Here is an 11689-nt window from a genome sequence, read left to right as displayed (position 1 = left end):
CTGGCAACTTATGCTGGGAAACTAACCTGGGGCCTGTACCATGAAGCTGGATTAGCTGGCTAGCCAGGTAAGTTTCAGATTAGTTTGCACCAATCCTGGGTTTTAGGTACCATGAAAGTGACTTGGCTTTTAGCGGTGTTCATCGCCATGGTAACTTATGCTCCACGGCTAACCTGCTCCGGGGCAGGTTATGTTCAGGGTTAGAGATCTCAAACTGAAATTGGACCAATCAGGTGTAAGCTAAGTGACACTGACACACCCAACGCAATAAAGTCACTCCCCCAGTTTCTCTTCCTCCAAATTAAAGGTCATTATATAGTAAAAACAAATATTTAATGATGAAATTGTCTGATTTTAATGATAATATAATTTGTATATGATCTATATTTTTATTAATCCATTACACACATGCAAGTTTAGTTTAACAGTTGTTATTAAGCACTTAGTTTCAATGAATATTGATCATATGTAGGCTAATATAAATAAGGTGTAAATATACTATTTAAATATGACTACATGTGAGCTTGTATGTTTGAGTCTCTATCTCTATATATTATTTAACGAGTTCGTTTGCCCATATAATCTTTAGGATATTAGGTTAGCTAATTTGGCTTGCTGTCCACTGAGGAGGGGCTCGATGAAGCATCTTCAACTCGAGCTCTGATACACCCCCCAGTGAATAAATATAGGATGTGACTACATAGGGCAAGGTACCTGAAATGAAGGTGGAGTTTGGGGAGGTGGAGGGATGCTGAAACAGCTGAGACTGAAGAGAGGTAAGCAGCTGCTTATATGCTCTGGCTGTTGATTGGAAGATTAGATGGGCTCGCTCCTCCCTAAATTACGTTTAGGAACTTCACTAATCAAATAAACTAACTTCACTTGGACTGATAGAGAAAGATCATTTCTTTTATTTGTCCTCTTTCAAAGATAAGTATTTTCCATTAGTGTAAATGCGTTTAAATTCTTAATTTTCACTGAATTGAATCTCGCTGGCTCTCTCGTGAGAAGTGAATCACAGTTTATTTCTGTTGCAAGGCATGTGATTGGCTGTTCACCACTGATGTCACAGATTCATGTGCACACACTTCACAAACTCAGGATCAAAGCCTGAGTTGACAGAGAAAGTTGATGATCAGCATCATGGTACCAACAAAGCCGGATTGGAGTGGTTTGGTTTTGTCAACTCGAAACTAATCCTATAACCCTGAGTTTGTTCATCTACCATCATGGTACAGGCCCCTGGTCCGGAGCAGGGCTAACTGTCAGGCTAAGCTGAGCTCCTCTAACACTGACCAATAGGAACGCAATGATATTACAGCTGACTCTCTCACACATAAAATTATTTGTCTTTATTAACCACTATCAGTCCAATATATGGAAAAGAAAACACCTTTTTACTCAAATTAATCAAAATGGATTTATAGCGGTTTGGAACCATTTATTTATATCCTTGTTTATATTTTTATATTTACAAATTGTCAAAATATTTTATATATGTTCTTTTTTTTCTTTTATTAACCTCTTGTAGATCTGACGTCAAAAACCAAAACAGCAACAGTAGCCACGCTCACTAGAGCAGAGAGGACCAATCGGATCACAGCTTCAGTAGTATCACTGCAATAGGCTTCTGTGGGAAAAAAAAAAACAAAACAAAAAACACCCAATGGTAAAATAGAACCAGCGTTTCCAAAAAGTTATTACTGTCAGGAACTCAAAATTGAAAATGTACATGTACCGTCAATTTGACGAAAATGATCTCAAATTTGTGTGGGGATATATATATATAATATATATATAAATGTGTGTGTAGATAGATAGATAAACAGATAGATATAAAAATATATATGTAGAAAAACTACACTAATTAATATCAGCGCTGTTATACCTGAACATGTGTGACAGAGGTGAGTGATGTCCAGATGTCTCGTCTGGTTGCTGATGGGATTGTTCAGCACACAGCTGTAGGTGTTTTTATCCTGATATTCCACCTCCAGAGGTAGAGAGAGACTGATGCTGAGATCAGACACACTGATGCTGGACAATAAACTGTTTCCTTTGTACCAGGAGAGAGTCACATGACTCACATTCACAGCTGAACACACCAATGAACATGATGATGATGATGAACATTGTGAAGAGTTACTGCTGATGACAGGAACAGGCAGACGAGCTGAAAAACATTAGAGAACAAACAGAAATATGGATAATGTCTGTCATATGTTTAACCATTTTAGAATGTAACATGTAGGAGCTGTTGAATGCTTGAATCTGACAAACATTCTAAGGTGTGTAATTATTTTCAAGGAAACACATATTAAAGTAGTTATAGGCAAGTTTTGACCACATTACAGTTCCATATCACTTTGCTAAATGATTTCAGTTATTCAGATAAATATGTAAACAATAGGTAAAAATGACAAATTGGTCCCATATTTTGCAATAAAATTACATTTTATTATGTTTGGAAAGCACACACTCTTTTTCCCACTCTCTCTCAGACTCAAACATACACACACATACAGTACGGACACAAACTCAGACAGAAACCTGTTGAACTGTATGTAGTAAAATAGATTAGCATCTTAAAGGCAATACATGACATTTCTCACTAGCGAGGTAATGACCGCACTGTTCTTGAAGCAGACAAACTTACAGTATCGCTATAAGTAGAGATGCTGCTGCCGAACAGTGTTGAGAGATGCCCAGATTTGGGTAATTCATATATGCTTAATGATGCATTAATAACTAATCTGAAAATATAATAATTAATACTGTCCGCTTTCAGTGGCTGAAACCTCTGTACTAGCTCAAAACGACATTTTTGAAATGGTAATGGAGGCGTGGGATGAGATGTGTAAGAAATTAGTCCCGCACACAAGAGCATTTTAAGGGCAAAAACCTTGAAATACAACATCTGAACAATGTCTTGAGGTGTGGTAACCGTAGTATTAGTGTTGTGTCATGGCCGCGTTATTTTAGAATATTTTCTAATAATTTTAATGGACCATCATCAATTATTCCTTACATAACCTCAATACTCACCATAGACCGAAACACTGAATATTTTTGTTGTCAGTTTCAGTCCATTTATCTCTAGTTTATAATCTCCAGCATGTTCAGTTGTGATGTTTGTGATGGTCAGAGATCCAGTTTGATCGTCCAGTTTCAGTCTGTCTCTGAATCTCCCATCAAGAACATCATCAAATGTGGAGAAGATTCCAGCAGCTCTACTGATTTCAGCTATCAGAGAGTTTTCAGCTCCAAATTTCCACAGTATATCATCGTCTTTATGTATTTCAGTAAGATCAGTGTATAAAGTGACTGAATCTCCCTCCATCACTGACACTGAATCACCAAACACACCTGATGAATATACAGGCACAGATTTGACACAGATTGAGGTTTACAAAAACCAAAAACTTATAATGTTTAAATGTGAAGAACATCCAGAAAATGGATTCCCATGACTTATGATTACTGCACATTTCTTCTTCTTCTTTTTTAATTTAAGAAATGTTTATTTAAACGTTTCTTTTCTTCCAATTTTTACAGACTGCTTTATATGATTTTCATTTCATCTTTAAAATTAAGATGTTGATAACAGCAAAAAAAATTCCATGACTGTGTAGAAACTAAATAGAGAAATAAACAAAGACCTGAAATAGTACTGAAATAGTATTTGATTTACCTGTGAAGAATTGAAAATGAAAGCCTGTTGACATTTAGCCATGAATATATATTTTTTAACTAACCAGTCAGACAGCAACTGCACAAACAGAGCAGAACAATGATGTGAAACATTTTCTTTAGTGGTTTAGAGAAAGGTCTGGTCTATTAAGACTTTCTGCTGAAAACATTCAAACTGATTTCAGCGGAACTATTAATCGGGTGTGTGTGAATCCTCCCACAACAGAAGACCCTCCTAGTTTTCACACACACACACACACACACACACACACACACACACACACACACACACACACACACACACACACACACACACACACACACACACACATTGAACTGTGTTATAGTTCTATATAAATGTTTTACTGGCTCTTATTGAAACATTAAATCTTTGTTATTAATTGTAGAAAACATTTTTTATTTTTTATTATTAACATTATATAATGAGTAGCTACATAAATGTAAAGTATAAAAGTTAAATAAATCTAAAAAATATCATAGAGATATTTGGGGAAAAAATAGCTGCAAAAATATAATTCTCAGTTGTTGTGAATGGCAAAACAAACAAACAAAAAAGTTAAAACATTCTCCCATCTCACATTACAGCGTTACTGAAGTATACGACACTAGCAGCTCAACATCAGAGTCAAACTGAAACCTGCTGTGGTTGGTTTTCTTCAGAAACATGTTTTGGTCTCTGTGAACAAATAGTTTGTAGGTGAGAGTGGCCAGTTATTTGATGTGTGTTTGTTTTGTGGGTGAAGAGCTTCTTCCTGTCCTGCTGTTATGAACCTCACAGTCTAATTTCCCTCATAAACAGAAAAAGTCAAATAAGAGTTACAAGTCCAACAGGATTCTACCCATCAAGAATCATTGATAATATACACAGATTGACACCTGATCATCTCTCAACTATTGAATTTACGACATTCTCAACAGAAAAATCTAACATTCACTTTTTTTTATATACCGGCACATTAGAAGCGTCTCGCTGCAGCCTGTGGTGGATGTCTTATTTTTATGGTAACTTTATTTTGAGGAGATCTCTTCACAAGTTGACATGGTTGAAAAGTACCCCTAATTTTGAATTATTTCTGACATAAATACAATGTTATTATGACATGTTAAAAAAAGATTAGTTAAAAAATCTTAAATTTTGTTGTATAATATCTAGGGGTGGGACAAAATATCGATATGGCGATATATCGTCATCCTTCTCTGTGTGATACGAGAATCGTATCGCTGCGCCAAATATCGATATTTTAATTTAAAAAAATAAAGCGCTATATATAGATTTCTTTAAAATAGATGCCCCAGCCACGTTTAAGTTCAACGTCTTGACGCACTTTTATGCCATTGATGTGACAGTCGTAGACATCTTTGACGTTCTTCACCGAGCGCTTACACGGGAGCATTCGAAAGCATATATTAGGGATCCTCTGATAGACGCTGCTTTCGAACGCTCCCGTGTATATCTAAGCGCTTGAAGAACGTCAAAGGGTCTGTTTGCACCTGGTGACTTCATGCATTTTCTCTGATCGGATAGCTATCTGATCGTGAAAAGACCAAGTCTAAATGCCTAAATGCCTAAAAACGCATTTGAGTCGGATTTAAATCCGATCGCTCAAACCACTTCAGGAGATGGTCTGGGACGCATTCCAGTCAAAACTGTCTATGCTCAGTCTAAATGCATCTGGTTGTTGAAACTACATATGTAAATTTTACTTCTCCCAAAAATACTAAAACTGAAACATGTGAGATCTCTTCAGCAACACTGGTAAAAAAAAACCTGTCAAATTTACGGTAAAATACCGGCAGCTGTGGTTGCCAGGAATATACCGTGAAAAAAATGTGGAATCTGTTAAAGACAATACGGTATACTGGTCTTGTAACCCTAAATTTGACAGTAGACAACGTATTTTTTTTTACCAAAATCATGGTAGAAAAAAACAAATATATTTGTCAATTATACAGTAATTTTATGTAAAAAATGCAACTTTACATATAGCTTTTTACGGATATTTGCTGTAAAAAAAGTTATAATATAATAATATATACAGTAATTTGTTGTTAATTTAACAGTAATACACTGTAAAAAAAATCCCAGTAAAATTTACGGTAAAAAAATGGCAGCTGTGGTTGCCAGAACTTTACCGTAAAAAAATACAGTAGCAACATAAAAAAAAAACAGTTAAATTTATGGTAAAATAAGGTATTTCATTAACTGATATAATGTTAATTTACTAACCTAATGAAATACTAATATCTGTTTTGTACCTTTATAATACACTGACAGTCACCAAACACAGTGGTGATGAGAGTCACATGATGAATCAAAGTTCATCACAAGCTGAGAAGGACAACACTAACATATAGAAGGTGCACACAGTGTCATTCACACACACACTAAACACCATCATGGTAACATGCATGAAATTTTAAAAATGCAATAAACACTAATTTAACAACATTAGATGTAACATAAAACCCTAATGTACATAACTGATTAGAAAAAAATGAGAAAAACTAAGAAGAAACAGTTATTTCAACGAAAATATATCAAATGTGAAGTGTCACGCAGGGAATTGTGTGAATGTTAATTTATGGTTTTTCACTGTAATATCTACAATGAATTGTTATTTTTCACTTCCAAAAACTGTGAATTTAATGGTATTTTACCATAAAATTATATTAAATGTACCATTAGATCTATTACAGTTATTCACCGTATATAGTACGGAAACTTTCTGTAAACCAATTAATAGTTTTTCACCGCAGCATTTTTACAGTCTTTTACTGTTAAAATCACGGTCATTTTTTAATAGATCCTATTATGGTAAATAACTGTAAAAATAACAGAAATATGTTAAACCTTATTAAAACCTTTGACAGTAAAAAACACAGTGAAATTGTATAGCAAATTACAGCATTTTATTTTGACCAGATACATTTTATGGTAAATTCCTGCACTGTAAAAAAGTCAGTAAAATATACAGCAAAACACCGTAAAATTCCAACGGTAATGGAGCGTAAAACCAAAAACTTCCTTTTACTGTATTAAATAGATTGAATAACCGTTAATTGTGAGACTGGATAAAACATTGTTTTTTACTGTAATAAAATGTTGAAATTATAAATATTTTCTGTGAAAACAAATAAATATGCATACATTTTACAATTAAATATTGTAATGTTGAAAATGTCTAAAAACCTTAGATTTTATGGTATTATTTGAGTAAAACTACATCTCTTGGGGTTGTGTTAAAAAAAAACTGTCAAATTTACGGTAAAATACCGGCAGCTGTGGTTGCCAGGAATATACCGTGAAAAAAATGTGGAATCTGTAAAAGACAATACGGTATACTGGTTTTGTAACCCTAAATTTTACAGTAGACAACGTATTTTTTTTTACCAAAATCATGGTAGAAAAAAACAAATATATTTGTCAATTATACAGGTCCACTATTTGGACGTCCAACCATGACCCAACTTGGACGTCTTCTTGACGTTCAACATTTGACCTTTGAACAGGGTAATTTTTTTGGACGCCTCTAAGTGCCATCTGAAATTTTCTTCTAGAATTATCATTTTTATCAAGCTTGTATATTTAAGTTCAATAATTTCACTTAAATGGCAATGCAAATTACCTATTAATTGTCATTTAAGTGAAAGTACTTAACTATACACACAACAAAATCCCCAGTGTTAAATTAACACCCAAAGTGAACATATGAGTCAATTTTACCAGGTGTTAAAAAGTAACACTGAAGCAGTGTTAAAGTTAATGAGATAATTGATTGATGATTGAGTGATGATTGACAATTAGTGGAGACACCTGATGATAATAAGCAGAATCACTGAAGAAACAACAAGAGAAAAAGAGAGAGACACAACAACTACAACTGACTTCCAGCCATTAAACATTATTAAATATACAAGCTTGATAAAAATGATAATTCTAGAAGAAAATTTCAGATGGCACTTAGAGGCTTTTGCATCTGAGCTCTTCATGTATTAATCATGTTGATAGGCCCTATAAAACAAATATTACATATTAATCATGTCAATTTCCTGCATCTGTTATTGACGTCCAAATGACGTCCAAAAAAATTACCCCGTTCAAAGGTCAAATGTTGAACGTCAAGATGACGTCCAAGTTGAGTCATGGTTGGACGTCCAAATAGTGGACCTGTATAATTGACAAATATATTTGTTTTTTTTCTACCATGATTTTGGTAAAAAAAAATACGTTGTCTACTGTAAAATTTAGGGTTACAAAACCAGTATACCGTATTGTCTTTTACAGATTCCACATTTTTTTCACGGTATATTCCTGGCAACCACAGCTGCCGGTATTTTACCGTAAATTTGACAGTTTTTTTTTAACACAACCCCAAGAGATGTAGTTTTACTCAAATAATACCATAAAATCTAAGGTTTTTAGACATTTTCAACATTACAATATTTAATTGTAAAATGTATGCATATTTATTTGTTTTCACAGAAAATATTTATAATTTCAACATTTTATTACAGTAAAAAACAATGTTTTATCCAGTCTCACAATTAACGGTTATTCAATCTATTTAATACAGTAAAAGGAAGTTTTTGGTTTTACGCTCCATTACCGTTGGAATTTTACGGTGTTTTGCTGTATATTTTACTGACTTTTTTTACAGTGCAGGAATTTACCATAAAATGTATCTGGTCAAAATAAAATGCTGTAATTTGCTATACAATTTCACTGTGTTTTTTACTGTCAAAGGTTTTAATAAGGTTTAACATATTTCTGTTATTTTTACAGTTATTTACCATAATAGGATCTATTAAAAAATGACCGTGATTTTAACAGTAAAAGACTGTAAAAATGCTGCGGTGAAAAACTATTAATTGGTTTACAGAAAGTTTCCGTACTATATACGGTGAATAACTGTAATAGATCTAATGGTACATTTAATATAATTTTATGGTAAAATACCATTAAATTCACAGTTTTTGGAAGTGAAAAATAACAATTCATTGTAGATATTACAGTGAAAAACCATAAATTAACATTCACACAATTCCCTGCGTGACACTTCACATTTGATATATTTTCGTTGAAATAACTGTTTCTTCTTAGTTTTTCTCATTTTTTTCTAATCAGTTATGTACATTAGGGTTTTATGTTACATCTAATGTTGTTAAATTAGTGTTTATTGCATTTTTAAAATTTCATGCATGTTACCATGATGGTGTTTAGTGTGTGTGTGAATGACACTGTGTGCACCTTCTATATGTTAGTGTTGTCCTTCTCAGCTTGTGATGAACTTTGATTCATCATGTGACTCTCATCACCACTGTGTTTGGTGACTGTCAGTGTATTATAAAGGTACAAAACAGATATTAGTATTTCATTAGGTTAGTAAATTAACATTATATCAGTTAATGAAATACCTTATTTTACCATAAATTTAACTGTTTTTTTTTATGTTGCTACTGTATTTTTTTACGGTAAAGTTCTGGCAACCACAGCTGCCATTTTTTTACCGTAAATTTTACTGGGATTTTTTTACAGTGTATTACTGTTAAATTAACAACAAATTACTGTATATATTATTATATTATAACTTTTTTTTACAGCAAATATCCGTAAAAAGCTATATGTAAAGTTGCATTTTTTACATAAAATTACTGTATAATTGACAAATATATTTGTTTTTTTCTACCATGATTTTGGTAAAAAAAAATACGTTGTCTACTGTCAAATTTAGGGTTACAAGACCAGTATACCGTATTGTCTTTAACAGATTCCACATTTTTTTCACGGTATATTCCTGGCAACCACAGCTGCCGGTATTTTACCGTAAATTTGACAGGTTTTTTTTTACCAGTGTTGCTGAAGAGATCTCACATGTTTCAGTTTTAGTATTTTTGGGAGAAGTAAAATTTACATATGTAGTTTCAACAACCAGATGCATTTAGACTGAGCATAGACAGTTTTGACTGGAATGCGTCCCAGACCATCTCCTGAAGTGGTTTGAGCGATCGGATTTAAATCCGACTCAAATGCGTTTTTAGGCATTTAGGCATTTAGACTTGGTCTTTTCACGATCAGATAGCTATCCGATCAGAGAAAATGCATGAAGTCACCAGGTGCAAACAGACCCTTTGACGTTCTTCAAGCGCTTAGATATACACGGGAGCGTTCGAAAGCAGCGTCTATCAGAGGATCCCTAATATATGCTTTCGAATGCTCCCGTGTAAGCGCTCGGTGAAGAACGTCAAAGATGTCTACGACTGTCACATCAATGGCATAAAAGTGCGTCAAGACGTTGAACTTAAACGTGGCTGGGGCATCTATTTTAAAGAAATCTATATATAGCGCTTTATTTTTTTAAATTAAAATATCGATATTTGGCGCAGCGATACGATTCTCGTATCACACAGAGAAGGATGACGATATATCGCCATATCGATATTTTGTCCCACCCCTAGATATTATACAACAAAATTTAAGATTTTTTAACTAATCTTTTTTTAACATGTCATAATAACATTGTATTTATGTCAGAAATAATTCAAAATTAGGGGTACTTTTCAACCATGTCAACTTGTGAAGAGATCTCCTCAAAATAAAGTTACCATAAAAATAAGACATCCACCACAGGCTGCAGCGAGACGCTTCTAATGTGCCGGTCTATAAAAAAGTGAATGTTAGATTTTTCTGTTGAGAATGTCGTAAATTCAATAGTTGAGAGATGATCAGGTGTCAATCTGTGTATATTATCAATGATTCTTGATGGGTAGAATCCTGTTGGACTTGTAACTCTTATTTGACTTTTTCTGTTTATGAGGGAAATTAGACTGTGAGGTTCATAACAGCAGGACAGGAAGAAGCTCTTCACCCACAAAACAAACACACATCAAATAACTGGCCACTCTCACCTACAAACTATTTGTTCACAGAGACCAAAACATGTTTCTGAAGAAAACCAACCACAGCAGGTTTCAGTTTGACTCTGATGTTGAGCTGCTAGTGTCGTATACTTCAGTAACGCTGTAATGTGAGATGGGAGAATGTTTTAACTTTTTTGTTTGTTTGTTTTGCCATTCACAACAACTGAGAATTATATTTTTGCAGCTATTTTTTCCCCAAATATCTCTATGATATTTTTTAGATTTATTTAACTTTTATACTTTACATTTATGTAGCTACTCATTATATAATGTTAATAATAAAAAATAAAAAATGTTTTCTACAATTAATAACAAAGATTTAATGTTTCAATAAGAGCCAGTAAAACATTTATATAGAACTATAACACAGTTCAATGTGTGTGTGTGTGTGTGTGTGTGTGTGTGTGTGTGTGTGTGTGTGTGTGTGTGTGTGTGTGTGTGTGTGTGTGTGTGTGTGTGTGTGTGTGTGTGTGTGTGTGTGTGTGAAAACTAGGAGGGTCTTCTGTTGTGGGAGGATTCACACACACCCGATTAATAGTTCCGCTGAAATCAGTTTGAATGTTTTCAGCAGAAAGTCTTAATAGACCAGACCTTTCTCTAAACCACTAAAGAAAATGTTTCACATCATTGTTCTGCTCTGTTTGTGCAGTTGCTGTCTGACTGGTTAGTTAAAAAATATATATTCATGGCTAAATGTCAACAGGCTTTCATTTTCAATTCTTCACAGGTAAATCAAATACTATTTCAGTACTATTTCAGGTCTTTGTTTATTTCTCTATTTAGTTTCTACACAGTCATGGAATTTTTTTTGCTGTTATCAACATCTTAATTTTAAAGATGAAATGAAAATCATATAAAGCAGTCTGTAAAAATTGGAAGAAAAGAAACGTTTAAATAAACATTTCTTAAATTAAAAAAGAAGAAGAAGAAATGTGCAGTAATCATAAGTCATGGGAATCCATTTTCTGGATGTTCTTCACATTTAAACATTATAAGTTTTTGGTTTTTGTAAACCTCAATCTGTGTCAAATCTGTGCCTGTATATTCATCAGGTGTGTTT

At 33.5% G+C, this 11689-nt stretch overlaps 1 protein-coding gene across 1 annotated transcript; it reads right to left on the bottom strand.

Annotated features, from left to right (window-relative positions):
• Positions 1-51: 51 nt before the first annotated feature.
• LOC137027997 (SLAM family member 5-like) lies at positions 52-3358 on the bottom strand. The gene is made up of 4 exons (XM_067396669.1): positions 3046-3358; positions 1889-2173; positions 1523-1630; positions 52-95 (listed from the first exon to the last, which is right to left on the bottom strand). Exons 1-4 carry the CDS (start codon positions 3338-3340, stop codon positions 52-54), a joined length of 732 nt encoding a protein of 243 aa, XP_067252770.1. The 5' UTR covers positions 3341-3358.
• Positions 3359-11689: the final 8331 nt, after the last annotated feature.

Source organism: Chanodichthys erythropterus, chromosome 10 (assembly GCF_024489055.1).
Source record: "Chanodichthys erythropterus isolate Z2021 chromosome 10, ASM2448905v1, whole genome shotgun sequence".
In the NCBI taxonomy this organism is placed as follows: Eukaryota; Metazoa; Chordata; class Actinopteri; order Cypriniformes; family Xenocyprididae; genus Chanodichthys; species Chanodichthys erythropterus.
Note: the sequence above shows the minus strand (reverse complement) of the source record. Positions and strands in the feature narration are given on the sequence as shown.

What these genes read in the sequence shown, in the direction of transcription:
- LOC137027997 (XM_067396669.1), bottom strand. Translation starts at nt 3,340, where the DNA reads ATGGAGGGAGATTCAGTCACTTTATACACTGATCTTACTGAAATACAT. An exon ending in ATTCAGTGTTTCGGTCTATG is followed by an intron (nt 2,174 to 3,045) that starts GTGAGTATTGAG and finishes AATGTTTTTCAG; the next exon opens with CTCGTCTGCCTGTTCCTGTC. An exon ending in CCTCTGTCACACATGTTCAG is followed by an intron (nt 1,631 to 1,888) that starts GTATAACAGCGC and finishes TTTTTCCCACAG; the next exon opens with AAGCCTATTGCAGTGATACT.